Here is a 15,567-nt window from a genome sequence, read left to right as displayed (position 1 = left end):
GAAGTGAGCAAATGAAGGATGGAGCCAGGTTTTGAAATGAGCTTATGGTCAAAGGGCTTTTGAGGTTCCACATGGTCCAGGAGGGGAAGCCTCTTACAACATGTCCCATGACCTCCATGGAACCATATTTTTCAAGGGGCCATATGACAGGGGTACCATGTGAAGACCCTCCTCTCTGCCGCTACCCTGGGGGCTGGCATTAGGAATATGTTTGATAAATGTAGCAGCCAACCAAAGAAGGAACGGATGGGTCAACAAGAGAGAAGGATGGAGGGAGCAGAGAAACTCTATATGCGGCATCTGAAATGAACAGAAGTCTCACAGAACAGACACAGCCTGCCAAGTGAGGTCTGCAGTCTTGGGGCCACTGCCCCCATGCAGACGTTACCTCTGAGGAGGTCGGCTTGCAGTATCCAGCTCCGAAGACCAGGTTTTCCAGGGAAAGGCTAGACTGCTCTGGTCCTGTGTCTGGGCCGCCTTTCCCAAGCCAGGAGCCTCTTCCTGGGCGAGTAAAACTGTAAAGAAGGGAATTGAAAGAATTGAAAATGTGTCTAACTTTTGTCAAAGGATGTAAAGGAAAAGATGGTGCCATTAATTCAGCCTCCTTGACGCTGTTGCTGGGGAGCCTGAGATAAGCCATTTAGAAGAGATAGTAGGTGGTCCTAGAGGTAAAGAACCAGCCTGTCAATGCAGGAGACACAAGAGATGTGGGTTCAATCCCTGGGTCAGGAAAATCCCCTGGAGGAGGGCATGGCAGTCCAACTCCAATATTCTTGCCTGGAGAACCCCATGGACAGAGGAGCCTGGAGGGCTACAGTTCACAGAATGACATGAAGTCGGACACAACTGAAGTGACTGAGCACACACACATAGCTCACCCCCGAGGGATGCTTGGGTGGGACATTTATGGATGCCGCCAGGACAAGTGGGTGTAACTGGCACATGAGCTTTGGGGCCAAGGATGTCACACATTCCACTATGTCTATAAATGCCCACAACTTGCTTGATGAGATGCATGGAGGCAGAGGTGACTTAACCACAGGGGAAGGCAGCATGGGATCTTGATCAGAAAGACAAGGGGAGGCTCCATCTGATGTGGTATGCATCCTACAACTACTCCTGTCATTGGTACAACCCAGAGTGAAGTCCTTCAACCCCCAGGCCCCTCCTGGACCTCTGTTCTTCTGTGGGAGAAGGGAAAACAATATCCACCTCTACGACATGACCACACAGAAATTTCATAGGATTGTGGATGTCAAAGATTTTCACTGTGTCAACGCTAGTTAGAAACTCTGTACCTGTTCCACAGACAAAAATACAGACCCTGCTCAGCTCTGCAAGTCATCACAAGATCAACGAGCACAGAGAGATGGCAACCATCCATTTTAGGATCAAGGGAGATCAGAAAAGCCCATGTGAGTTGGTGGTGGTTTAGTTGCTAAGTCATGTCCAACTCTTGTGATCCCATGGACTGCAGCCCGCCAGGCTCTTCTGTTCATGGAATTCTCCAGGCAAGAATACTGGAGTGGGTTGCTATGCCCTCCTCCAGGGGATCTTCCTGACCCAAGGACTGAACCCTGTCTCCTGCATCTCCTGCAACTGCAGGTGGATTCTTTACCCACTGAGGTCTACCAGGGTTTAAATTCCAAGCAGCAGCATTTGCCAGCTCCACGGGGAAAGTTTTAAACCTCCCTGTATCCTCATAAGTCAAAAAGGTTGATACCAGGACCTTAACAGTGGCGTTGTCTGAGGATTCCATGAGTTTAGCCAAGTGCAAGTACAATGTCTGGCAAAGAGCAATGATTCAATAAATGCTAGAAGTTCTTGTCCATAATACCACAAAATCATAAAATCTAACATAACCATTATTCTATTTATATAGCTATTGTTGATAATACCACAAATACAATCCACTCTAATAGAATCATGTCTTGGAATTGTTTAGAACCGAGATTTGAAGCAACTCTACAGTTTAGCTAGAATATGGATAAATGGAACACTGCAGTAGAAATGGGGAATTTGTGTATGAGCCGTGATGCTCATGGCACATTCAGAGGACTGACTGCAAGTTAGTCACTAGAATAACTCATCATTGACTTCAGTGTGACCTTGAGCTGCTGAGTCCCTCAGGTGAACTCCAGTTGTACCCAGTTGAGGGTTAAACACTGAGGGTTAAACAGACCTGAGTCTATTTCAGGGAAGAATCTTTGAAGGTTAAATTTTCATTCCACACCTGCTTATTCCTGGCTGGATTAAACAACTGATGCTAAAACTGCTTTTCTGGAAAAACTGGAGCTTGCCCTACTTGACAGGTATTTCCCATAACCTTAAAGGGTTCCCAACCACTGTGAGTGAACTCATAGGAATCCTTCCTGCAGAACCCAGAGAACAGAAGGCAGCTCTATTTTTTCCCTCCATTCCTGGAGAAGCCTCAACTCTGCTGGAGAATTTCTATCTGCGCCACTCTCTAGCAAGGCGGCTACAGACAAACTTGCAAAGAATTATTTCTGTTAGGAGGTTAAACTTTCTATGCAGAGGAGCTGAAATAGCCCCATTAGCAGGCAGAGCCCAGGACGGAGCTCAGCAAGCAGATGGGCATGGTGACCGGGGAAGCACAGCGTGGTCACATCACCCTGCCAAGATTTCATTTCCTATGCACTGACCCCAGCAGGGGATCAGGACACTGACCCCTACCCAGCCATGAGCAGGGATCTGGAGTCTCCCCCACCTGCATTTCAACACCTAGCACTGAGAAGTGTCCTGAAAAGGGACATCAGGAAAGTTCCCTTCCAGAAACTGCATAATACAAGATTCTATCCCCAAATATCTCTCTGCTGACGTGTGTAACCCGCACCCTCATGCATGAGGGAGGTTTGAAGTGAGCTGATGTCACCTCTGGTCCAGCCAGGCATTTGGATGAAGATGCCCAGATATGATAGGACATGTTCGTTGTTGGCAGGTCAGTTCCTCCATTATGGCATTCATAGAATCTCAGTGCACCTTGAGGCCATGGAGATGCTGGGACAATTCCCTGAAGAGAAAGCATGGGACCACTCAGGTGGTCTTACCCTTAAACAAACAGCCACTGGAGGAGGGGCCAGAGAACTGCATGCCGGGCACTGTCCTCATGTGAGACTCACTAAAACCTATGTGGACAGCCCCCACAAGTGTCCTGGCTTAGAGACGGAGACCATGTATCTCAGAGATGTTAGGTGACTTTTCAAATAAGGCACAGTTAGAAAGAAGCCAGGTCAGCTGAAGGCAGCAAGTTGAAACCGTTTACCTCTGAGGTTCCCCATCCATGTCCTCCCCAGCCCCCTGTCCACCTCTCCTCTGCCCCTCAGGGAGGCTCAGAGCTGAAATTTGCGGCCTGGGGGAGCTTCTCTGGTCTGCGCTGATGTCCCCTGGGCAGCTCTCAGCATCTCAGCCAAACGGAGACTCAAGCGTAACAAGGAACCCAAAGCGGCCACCCTGCCCCCAGAACCACAGGACATGTAACCTCATACCTGATCAGTGGCTGCTGCAGGGCCACCAGGGCGGCGTGGATGGTCACCGAGATCACCGACAGGTGGAAATAGTCGAACATGACGGGCACCTGGTGATGCAGGCCTCTCCGGGGGTGGAAGTGCAGGCCTAGCACGCGGCTGCTGATCACGGGGACCCCGGCCATGTCCCTCAGCCTGCAAGGGAGGCGAGTGATTTACGTGAGTGGTGGTGGCGCGTCCCTGCTTCCAGGAGAGTCCACATGGCAACCTTGCCCACACACAAACACTGTGCACCCATTGGCTTATCTAATCCCTCCCTGCAAATAACTCTGCTAGGTAAAAACTTTTTTGCCATGATGGAAAAACGAAGCAACAGAGGCTCAGAGATGGAAAGCAACCCCCGGGACCTCACACAGCTGCTATGTGGCAGAGCTGGGCTCACACTCTGCTATCACGGATGCCGAGCTCACCTCGCAGTGATGAAAAGATGCCCAGATGCTTTTCCAGGCTCAACAGTGAAGCCCTCCTGGACTCCCATGTCCCAGCGTGCTCTTGTGTTTCCCCCATGGACCCCCAGCACAGCACTTCCTTGCTACCACTGTGTTTTCTGCAAGAGTCCTACCTCTTAAAGGCAAGAACTGTGACTAATTCACTGTTGAATCTCTAACACCAAACACAGAATTGGGCACACAGCAGAAATCAGTCAGATATTTGTTTCTCAAAAGGGATATGTGACTGAATGAATAAATGACCTGCAAAGAGCAATCGAGTCTGATCAGTTTCATCCAGGATTCCCCCTACCTTCTCTCTCGTGTTTTGTAACTGATGGAGACAGAATTCAGTTATTTTTGAGGGGGTCTCAATATAGGAAAGGACTGAACTGCCTTCAATCTTCCCCACCCTAAGGCTGGGAAAGATTGAGGGCAAGAGGAGAAGAGGGGCGACAGAGGGTGAGATGGTTGGATGGCATCACTGACTCAATGGACAGGAGTCTGTGCAAACTTCAGGAGAGAGTGAAGGACAGGGAAGCTTCGTGTGCTGCAGCCCATGGGGCTGCAAAGAGTCAGACACAACTGAGTGAAAGAACAAAAACAGAACTACAAGGTGGGAGAAAACAAGGGATGAACGGAATGGCATTGAAAAGAAAATGCTTAGGTTCTTATAAACGAACTAAAAACCAACCCAAAAAATCAAACAAACACAAAACACAGAGAAAGGTCCCTGGTGTTTAACTGGAGGGGAAGAGATGGCGTAAAGAGTCGTGTGTGTCCAGCTGAGGTCTTTCATGTGTAGCTTCAAGGACTGAACCTGAGAGCAACTAAGGGAAGGCACACAGGGGTGACCTATCCCTTGAAGTAAAGAGGAATGTCCTGATAGGCAGGACTGCCCAGGACAGGTTGGGATCCGTCGGGGAGAAGTGAGCCCCCCATCCCTGTGCAAGCATGTGCTCATGGCTCTTTGCAGAGCAGCAGTTTCAAATCCGAGGTCAGGCTAGAGCAGGTTTCCCAGCCTCAGTGATACAGACCCTTGGGAGCTGAACAATGCTCTGCTGGCAAGTGGGGTGCAATCCTATGCATCATGGGATGTTTAGGACTATCCCTGGACCCCACCCACTAGAAGCCAGGAGCACCCACCCCCTGCCCAAAGTGACAATCAAAAATGTCCCCAGAGGGACCTCCTGGCCATCCAGTGGCTAAGACTCTGAGCTCCCAATGCAGGGAACATGGGTTTGGGTTCAATCCCTGCTCAGGGAACTAAGGTCTTGCATCCACGCTGTATGGCACAGCCAAAAAATTAAAATGTGAAAAAAAAAATTTAATAATGAGAAAATGTCTCCAGATTTGGCCAAATTCCCCTGGGGGACACAATCGTCCCACCCACACTGAGAACCACTAGGCAGGGTGGACATTCAGAGCCCTTACGCCCCTGACATCACCTGGCATGCTCCTCCGTTTTGATCCTGCCCAGGCCTAAATGGCTCCAAAAGAAGCTGACTGCCTGGGTCATGTTTCAAAGCCTGAAGTCTACCCCCAGGATGTAATAGAGATGCTTTGTCATCCCTAAACCCAATTTATGAAAATTAAAAAATATGGCATTTTCAAGTCCTGCCCGGCCTCTGGCTTCCTGTTCCTCTTAGCTAATCTTATACTCCAAGGAAACACTCTGCTCTGATGGTTATTAAGTACTTTGTGCTATAGGGAGGAAGTGACACACGGAATCTTGCCCCACACGCATCTAGGAAGCCACAGAGAGGAAGACGATACTCTTCCCTGGGCCACACACTTGGCCCGGCTTAGATATCCCCTCTCTTAATCCTCATAACAGACCTGTGAAGTACAGAACCTGTAATGAAGTCTGTCTTTTAAACGAGACTACTGAGATTTAGAAAAGTGCCGGAACGCACCCAGTGTCTCATACTCAATGAGCTCAGAGCCCATTGCTGAGTTACATTTGCTTTGGGCCAGTCCCTGGCACGTAGCCTCTCTGTTAACTACTATTCTGATGGTAACAAAGCATGTTTATTGTATCTCCCATACCTGATCATTTCCCACCCTGGAAGGCTGGGTAAGGGAAGACTTCTAGGCTGAGTTTAGGATCAATGACAAGGTTCTGTGATCCAGTGGAAATGTGTGCCAGGGAGCTATGGATGAACACCTCTGAAGGAAGAGGCGTAAGAATATAGATCAGGGGGTCCTAATGAAATTAATAAAATGAGTGAATGATAGAAATCCTAGATAGTTGAGAAGGAACATGAGAACAATAGGGACAAGGACTTCACTTCTGAGTTTATAGCTTAGAAAGAAGGCCAGCTTCATATGGGGCTTCTGAGTTCCACATGGTGTTAGAACAAGAAGTCCTGGGGATGGGGTGAGGGAGATAAGATTTCTCAAGCATCCACAGCCCCTCCAAAAGGTAAGCAGAAGTGATGAGAGAAGCAGGTGGCCAGAAGGGCTTGGGGTGCAGATAAAGACAAGTGTGAGGAATCTGTGATGCTGAGCACAGATCCAGTGACAGGCCCATGGACAGATCCTCCTGCCAGCCAAGCCATGAGGCATTACCATCTACATACACATCAGCAGGTGTCTATTCTCAAAGCAGAGACATAGTCAGGTTTCTAACATTTTAGAAATGGTCCCTCTGATTCAACGCCCCATGTTATGAAAACTCCCTTAACAATCAGACACATCTCAGGGATGGGACAGTCCTTAAGAAAGGAAGCAAAGCTCTAACAGGGACTCTGAAATTTGAAGGGTTTGGGAATCATTCCACCAGCATCAGCCCCTTGGCCACCTGATCTCCTGTTCCCCACTGGAGAAGGTGAAGCATTTGCTGAAGAAGTTGTGGAGTTCAGAAGCGAGGATTAATTTGCATAAAGTGGTCAGACTGCACTGAGACTGTGCTAATAAAACCAATGGAAAAGAAGCACCTCCATCTTCACCTTAAGCCTAATCAGGGGAGTCTTCAAGGGGGCATGCCTTGTGTCCCCTAAAATTGAAGGAACACAGGTCCTGGTGCCTGACGTATCCTGCAAAGGTCCTCAGGAAAGAAGCTGAGGGTAGCTGGGAAGGCCAAAGAAGAGTGGGGTGGGAGTCCCCACCAGCGTGAGATGAGGATGAAAATGCTGTGATCATTATCCAAGAGCCAGATGTGCAGTTCCCAGAGAAGAAATCTGCCAAAAGAGCTTCTGGCAAGGAGTAAACGACCCAACCATAAGAGGTATCATTATTTCAAAGAACTGCAGGGGTTGGAGGAGAGGAGTCACAAGCACACCCCGAGAGTAGGAAAGCAGTGATCCAGCATCTACCCTGTGAAGCATCCTGCCTGCAACTGAACCCATGAAGCATGACTCCCAGCACCATCTGCAATCTCCTCCCTCCTCTCTGTGCCTGACCCCGAGAGGCCCACACAACCCCGGGCGGAAGGAGACAGGAAGCTGTAAAAGAGGCTCCGCAAACCCTTTTGCTCAGAGAAGGCGATGGCACCCCACTCCAGTACTCCTGCCTGGAAAATCCCGTGGACAGAGGAGCCCAGTAGGCTGTAGTCCATGGGGTCGCTCAGAGTCGGACAGGACTGAGCTACTTCACTTTCACTTTTCACCTTCATGCATTGGAGAAGGACATGGCAACCCACTCCAGTATTCTTGCCTGGAGAATCCCAGGGACAGGGGAGCCTGGTGGGCTGCCGTCTATGGGGTCGCACAGAGTTGGACACGACTGAAGCGACTTAGCAGCAGCAGTAGCAGCAGCAAACCCTTTTGCTACAGTGGGAGTTTCCCACCCTGAGAAATCTCAGAGCTGGGGTGCAGTGGAGCCAAGAGGCAGTGCCGATCCCAATGATCACTGGGATCATTCCCCAATGATCGAGCTTTGGGAATGCATTCTACTGGACTTTTTCATACCTGAAAAAAGAACTATTTATGACATGAAAGGACAGGTTGTGACATGACTGTTTCACCCCTAGGGTAGAAGGAAGAGGCCACAGAACAAGCTTAAAGGAAGCAGTTATGAGAAAAAGGAGGGTTGCTTCCTTACTGAATCAGTAGGTTATACATCAGTGGATTTTCAGAGAGTTGAAACATAATAGCAAAAATGCAGTGTAAAGATGAGGATCCAGGCAGAATCTCCTCTGATGCAGAAGGGGCCTTGAGGTTTGTAGGCTTATAGGGTCAATCATCTAAAGACCTAATTAATACTGCATTGCAAGTGTATGGGGGGTGAGTGCTGGAGATAAGAAGGTGCTAGTGAATAAAGCTGGGAAGTCAGGAGTTGTCTGTGTCTGCAGCTGCTGAGCAAGCTGCCTAAAAGGCATGCAGCTTGAAATGACCACATAGATATTGCTTGTCCACGTTTCTTCAGCTGATCAGGAACCAGGTTTCTAAGCGAGGTTCTGAGGTTCATGGCTATCAAGACACCCTAGAGCTGGAGAAGGGCTGAGCAGAGGGAATTGTACCATCACGCTTGAAGGATTCCAAGGACACTCACTGTTGTTCACTGTCCGTAAAGTGCAAATCCACCTTGAGCTGGAAATCGACTTCACTTACCGCTTCTTCCACCTGGGAGAGAAACAACGTTTAAGGATTGCAGGAATCAGATCTGGTTGAGAGGAAACACTGAGGTGGTCAATTTCCCAAAGTTAAAAAAATAATAATAAGCTCATTGCAAAATAAATATCATTTATGTGTAAAGTGGAATTTCCATGTTCTATGGAATTCTGGTGGCACAGGGCGTCTGTATTACATGGAAAACAGAAGGGATTTATGTAGTCAGATTTCGGGAAAAGTCAGTTTACAGGAAAATAAATGTTAAGTCAGTTTTCTAGCTTGCAGGACGGTTGAGAAACTTATTTCCCAAAGAGATTTGATCTGGAACCTTCAGAAGCAGAGCTGAGGGTTCTCTGGCACCTGCTTTGGAAAGGTGAAAGCAGGGAATTTGCACAGAGGAAACCCCCCTTGGCTAGAGATGGGAAAATGATGGAGGTGGCATTACTTGTGGAGCCTTCGAGGGGCTGGCACTATCCTTCAGGTTCGGAGGAGGAAATAAAGTCACTTCCCAAGGCAACTCAGCTTCACAAGAAAGCGGACCCTGCATTTTTGTCTTGCAACCCATTACATGTAGCATTTTATGCTTTCAGACACTTCAGCATTTCACATCCTACCCATGACTGTTTCCATTCTCAGCTTTTAAAACACTGTATTCATTGACTAGCACGGGAACCTATTTGTTCTACTTGCCAACTTCTCACGCACACCTAAAAGATGGTGACCCCAGGAGTCACTTGCTAAAAACCAGATCTCATTAATACCCCCATTCAGGAAACCCAGGTGAGTACCACACGCCTGGGACAGGGGTCGTCTCCTCCTCACTCTCAGGCCGGATGGGACCATTCTCCTCCATGAACTGCAAAACCCGGTTGTTGTTTTCTATCTTAGCATTCAATGCTTCCTATAAAATCGTCTCAGCTTTATAACTTTGGGGTTATAAGCCCATGAGACAAATATCAGGTTGGCCAAGAATTTCATAACATGGTACATAAAAACCCAAACGAACTTTTTAGCCAACCCGATATTAACTTCTCAATGGACATGAATTTGAGCAGACTCCAGGAGATAGGGGAGGACGGAGGAGCCTGGTGTGCTGCAGTCCATGGGTTTGCCAAGAGTCAGACATGACTTAGCGACTGAACAACAACAATATTAGCTGTGGACACCTTCTGTTTAGTCCTCATCACATTTCTTACTGTGTTTTGAACAAGCAGAAAACACTTAGGAATCAGGCAGTTTTCACATTTCCATCGCAGGTTTCCAGCTTCTGAAAAAACAATCCCCAGATCTGGCCACGCTGAGCTGGCATTCAGAAGCTCCACTTGGCTTAGGGGACTCACTGAGAAACTCCATCTGCCTGTGGCTAAACCCCTCTGGCCACTTTCTTGCCTAGTGTCCCCTGTAATCTGGTATCATTAAGGGACAGACTAGGCTTAATCCGTTCTGGGTCCACAGCTCCAGGAACAATGCCCCCCATGTGGAGAGCATTCATGAATAAATGCATTTCTTCTCCACCCCCACCTCTAGGTTCTGTTTCTTTACAAGAATGCCCTCATTCTGCAGGGATGGAAGTCTCCTACCCAAAAGCCTTTTCGGAAGCATGTTCCTGGTTAAGCATAACTCAGGCAGAGACATATGGATGGAATTTATCTTTAGCTTCCCAGGGTTTTAAAATTTGTGAAAAAAAAATCTAAGCATTTCAAAGTTCACATTTTGCTGAATCCGAGAGCTATGAATAACTTCCTCTCAGCTTTGTTTTGCATAATCATGCACCCCGCTTTATACACAAAACCCAAGCAACTCAGCCTCTTGTCACCAGCCCCTGGGGAGTGAGACTGGCAAAACCAGCCCTCCTAACCACCTCCGAGCATGCATTTGCCTACTGAACAAAAATTCACTGTAGGCTCCAGTTTTAAACTTGCTGCAAGGCTCTTTGGAGCAAAGAGAGAAATTCAGGAGCAGGATCAGCTGTCGCTAGATGGAGCCTGGCTATGACTTCACTGAGGTCCCAATACATCTTTAATTGCAAGATGCTCCAGAAGGCAGTCACTGGTTTCTTGAACCATTCACTTCTCTCATTTCTTCATTACCTGCCTCTCTCTCAAAACACACACACTCACATGCGCATGCGTGCGCACATACACACACACACACACACACACACACACACACACACAAACTTGCTCTTCCATTGCCCTGCCTTATTCTGGTTAAAGAGATGGCTTCCTTTCAAGGGTGTTTTTTTAATTGAAGAAGAGCTGACTTACAATGTTGTGTTAATTTCTGCTACTTAGCAAAGTGATTCAGTTATGTGTGTGTGTGTATATATATATATATAATATGTGTTTGTGTATATGCATAATATATAAAGAACATAAAAACATTTTAAAAGAATGTTAGAGTACATACATATATGTGTAAAGAATATGTAAGTACAATATAAGTAAAAACTATAAAAAAGAATGTGTATACGTATACATTATTTTTTTACATTTTTTTCATTACAGTTTATCATAGCTTATTGAAATAGTTCTCTGTGCTATACATCAGGACCTTGTTATTTATCCATCCTATATATAGTAGCTTACATCTGTTAACCCCAACCTCCCAGGTGGGTGAATTTCTACTGTTTTATACAGTAGTAGAAACAACAACCTAGCCAGGATTTACAGAAGAGTTACTATGTAGCAGACACTGCACAGGACACATACCACTGCCATACACTATCTTATTTAATGTGGGAATAACTGAAATAAGACATATTTTCCCCCACTTACAAATGAAGAAATTGAGACTCAGTGTAGGAAAGTCACTTCCAAGGCTTAACTAGTTAGTGGGTCCAAAGTCCAAATTTAGTCAAGGGTTTCTCACTTCTTCAGTCTTCTCCCTCAGTCTAACCTGTGTTGTGGGTTGTACAGTTTAAGGTAACTGATTTCAACTCCACTTATAATAGTAATTCTTGTATCTTCTCTTCCCTTATGAACCTCTTTTCTGAGCTGTACCACAGCTGAGGGGATAAGAAAGCAGCTTTGGAAGCCAAGTTACATGGGTGCAGATCTTGCTCTGTCTTTCAGCATCTGTGTGACCTTGGGCCAATCAACCTAAGTTTGTTTTTCATCTGTAAATTGGGGGTAAAATGATTATGCTTACTCCTTGCCTACATGCTAAGTTGCTAAGTCGTGTCTGATTCTTTTGCAACCCCATGGACTGTAGCCCACCAGGCTCCTCTGTCTCTGGGATTCCGCAAGCAAGAATACTGGAGTGGGTTGCCATGTCCTCCTCCAGGGGATCTTCCCAACCCAAAAGTTGAACCGGAGTCTCCAGTGGCTCCTGTACTACAGGCAGATTCTTTACCACTGTGCCCACTCAGCGGGGAAGCCCACGCTTACTCCACAGATCACTGCTTTTGTGTAACTATGCAAGAAAATGCACATAAAAGTGTGTGAAGAAAGGCCATTCTGCACTTACCATAGCACGTGAAATTGTCTGCTGCCTATGTCAGCACTGTATACGCCTATTGCTCACACCCAGGACTGTGTGCATGTGTGACCATGAACTCTGGCCTCCTGGCCATACGCAATGCTTTGGCTACCACAAACAGACATTCCCTAGAGCTAACACATCCATTCCAGAGATATAGCTTTTATGAACGTATCTAATTAACTCTAATTGTCACTCATCCAGATGCAATGATTAATGATAACACTGTTTGCTGCCATAAAGATTAACCCCAACACAATAATAAATTATTAGCTTGTAAAGATAAGTGATTTTCTATGCAGAAGAAAACACAATGTTCCATAGGAACAACGTCTTGTACAAAATGAACACAGGACTAAGTGCTGGCAAACATGCCCCGTTCATGCTCAGAACTTGGCTTGTGGAGACCTCATGTGATCTCAACTTGAGTGTTGAGTGCAAACCTTGAAAAGATTTGAACTCATAGGGGCAGGAAAGAGAGTCTGATGGAATTCAGATGGAATAATGACTGAGAGACCTGAGTCATGTCCAAAACCCAGCCTCCAATCATAACCATTCTGCCCATGAAGCTCTCTGAGATCAATGTGCCAAAGGACAATGGCCCATGAGAAGTCAAGTGACCTTCTCTTAGTAGAATTCGGGGAAGCTGAGCTTGGGCATGCAGCCTCACCGGGAGTCCCTGAGCCCCCAAAACCACCTCTAGTTATCTTTTCCTAAATGGCCTGTACCCACCAGAGTCCAGGAAAGAAGCAGATGATGGATTCAGTTCATTAAACAAAGTTGATTTACCAAGGTGTGGGGAGAACGTAAGGAAAGCAACCAGTGATGATGGTTGGGTACCTTGGGGTTTAGTAACAGCAGGATTCCTCACCACCTCCCCATCCCTACCTCAGGGCCTCTGTTCTAGTGGCACCCTCTCCAGGGATGCCTGGCTCCAAGGCCTCTGGGCTTTGACTCATACTGTTCCCCCTGTATGGGATGCCCTTCATCTTTCTCTTAGTCTGAGGAAGTCTTAGTCCTGGCATCTCAAAGCCAGCTTCTTTGTGAAGGCATCAGTGTCTTCCTGCAGAGTTCCCCTCCATCCTCAGTGCCCTGTGCTCATCTGCAGATGCAGTGGCACGTGCATCTCAGCTACTAGTTGCTGTTCAGTCGCAAAGTCGTGTCTGACTCTGCAACCCACGGACCGCGGCACGCTAGCCTCCTCTGTCCTTCGCTGTCACTTGGAGATTGCTCAAATTCATGTCCATTGAGTCAGTGATGCTATCTAACCATCTCATCCTCTCCCACCCCCTTCTCCTTTTGCCTTCAGTCTTTCCCAACATCAGGGGTTTTTCCAATAAGTCAGCTCTTCACTTTAGGTGGCCAAAGTATTGGACTTTCAGCTTCAGCATCAGTCCTTCCCATGAATATTCAGGGTTGATTCCCCTTAGGATTGACTAGTTTGATCTCCTTGCAGTCTAAGGGACTCTTAAGAGTCTTTTCCAGCTACCAGTGCCTGTCTGTATGTCTTTTTTCTGATGAAGCATCCGTCCTTTGAGGGAGTACTCCTGGTGCCTTCTTCAGGCTTTCTCATCATCTGAGGGCCTGCCCCACATCCCTTCACAAAGTAGGTACTCAGCAAACACTTGCTGATTGACCCACTGACAGAGACCCAGCAAGTTAGTCAACAGGATTCACTTGGTACATGAAACAAGCAAGTAAATGAACAAAAGCATGAGTACAAAACTGGCTAAATCAGGAAGTGTAGGAATGCTCTAAAATCCCAAGTCCTGATCTGTCAGATTTCAGAACAAATCCAGAGCATCTTCTTTGAGCCCCATTCTCCTAGCAATGGGGCTTCCCAGGTGGCACAGTGGTAAATAAATCACCTGCCAATAAAGGAAACATAAGAGACATGGGTTTGATCCCTGGGTCAGGAAGATTCCCCTGGAGGAGGGCATGGCAACCCACTCCAGTATTCTTGCCTGGAGAATCTCATGGACAGAGGAGCCTGGCAGGCTACAGTCCATACGGTTGCAAAGAGTCAGCATAACTGAAGTGACTTGGCAGGCTCCTAGCAATGGGTACAAAAGGCACAGGAGGACTCAGCACTTGTGGCTGGTGGTAGGCTCAGGACTTACCCTTTCACCGTCTAAGAGCAGATGAGCTCGGAAGATCACGGCATCATTGATGGGCACTTCCTCATTCCTGTATAAGATCTGGAAGACCCGGCTGCGCACGGTGCTGTCGTGGACGCAGGCTGAGTGTGGGCTGCTGCTGTCTGCAAAACAAGAACCGGTAGAAGCCCATGAACTCCCTTCCTGCCCTGGATTCTCAGCCTTTTGGGCTATCAGTCCAGCTCAAGGAAAGCAATGGCCCCAAACTGCATTTCAATTCCCAAAGACCAAGGTCTACAGATGAATACGACTCCATCATGGAAGATTTATGGTCACCAAATGTCAGAAAGAACATTGTTTAATCCTTTGTAAGTCATAAGATCTTAGCAAAATCACTTGCCATCACGTGGGCAATGCTCCTTGGCTGGACAGTGAAAGTGAGAAAGTGTTATTGGCTCAGTTGTGTCCAACTCTGTGCAACCCTATGGACAGCAGCCCGCCAGGCTCCTCTGCCCATGGAATTCTCCAGGCAAGAATACTGGAGTGGGCTGCCATTCCCTTCTCCAGGGGATCTTCTCAATGCTGGGATCAAACTTGGGTCTCTCACATTGCAGGCAAATTCTTTACCATCTGAGTCACCAGGGAAGCCCCTGGCTAGAAATTAGTACCTGCGAAATTCTTCCCTTGCTTACACACCCCTTCCTCCATAATGTCTTCCTTAATCCCCCTCTCCGAGAGATAATAACCCAGAGATAAAGACAGAAATTGCCCTTCCTTCTCCAGAGATGCCCTAGTGCCCAGAGAATCTCTCTCCTGAAAATGTGGCTTTCATACCACACAGGATATGAAGGATAATCTGTCTTTCATTTTAGATAAATGTGTTAATTCTCAATATACTAGATATCCAGTTTATTAAGGAACCTGTTCAACTTCATGTCCTCTGATACATTCTGTGCGTGCGTGCTCAGTCGTGTCCGACTCTTGGTGATCCTATACAAGCTCCTCTGTCCATGACCCTATACAGGCTCCTCTGTCTATGACCCTACACAGGCTACTCTGTTCATGGGATTCCCCAGGCAGGAATACTAGAATGGGTTCTAAATGTACCCTAATCCCTAAACACTGACTCAGAGTTAAGTTGAATTTCAGGATCTTCCCGTGTCCACTGATCAGGATTAGTATGGAGAGAAAAATGGGTGAATTCCTCCAAATCACTTAAACTGCACAGTTAGAAAAATATAGAAATCTTCTAAAATCAATAATATTAATAGTTATATAAAGTAATCATTATGCATTCATAATAATGGCCAAACAAGTGGTATTTCACAGCTTCCAACATATTTTTTTAATGTGTTTCTTTCCTTAGTCCTTACAGAAAATTGCTAGGGTAAGTCCTCATCACAGATGAAGAGACCAAGGTGCAAAGAGGAGGAGGCAGGTGTCCCGTCAGTTGCTACAGGAGGAG

The 15,567-nt window shown here is 47.0% G+C and overlaps 1 protein-coding gene across 1 annotated transcript in view; it reads right to left on the bottom strand.

Annotated features, from left to right (window-relative positions):
• FAM135B (family with sequence similarity 135 member B) overlaps positions 1-15,567 on the bottom strand; it is a 219,691-nt gene that overhangs the window by 68,991 nt on the left and 135,133 nt on the right. Inside the window, exons 5-8 of the mRNA XM_055545713.1 lie at positions 14,127-14,266; positions 8,468-8,538; positions 3,507-3,680; positions 389-515 (exon numbers count right to left, since the gene is read on the bottom strand). Of these exons, the coding sequence (XP_055401688.1) occupies positions 389-515; positions 3,507-3,680; positions 8,468-8,538; positions 14,127-14,266 (512 nt within the window). The remainder of the gene's footprint in view (positions 1-388; positions 516-3,506; positions 3,681-8,467; positions 8,539-14,126; positions 14,267-15,567) is intronic.

The sequence above is a fragment of the Bubalus kerabau genome, chromosome 14, assembly GCF_029407905.1.
Source record: "Bubalus kerabau isolate K-KA32 ecotype Philippines breed swamp buffalo chromosome 14, PCC_UOA_SB_1v2, whole genome shotgun sequence".
Lineage (NCBI taxonomy): Eukaryota > Metazoa > Chordata > Mammalia > Artiodactyla > Bovidae > Bubalus > Bubalus kerabau.
Note: the sequence above shows the minus strand (reverse complement) of the source record. Positions and strands in the feature narration are given on the sequence as shown.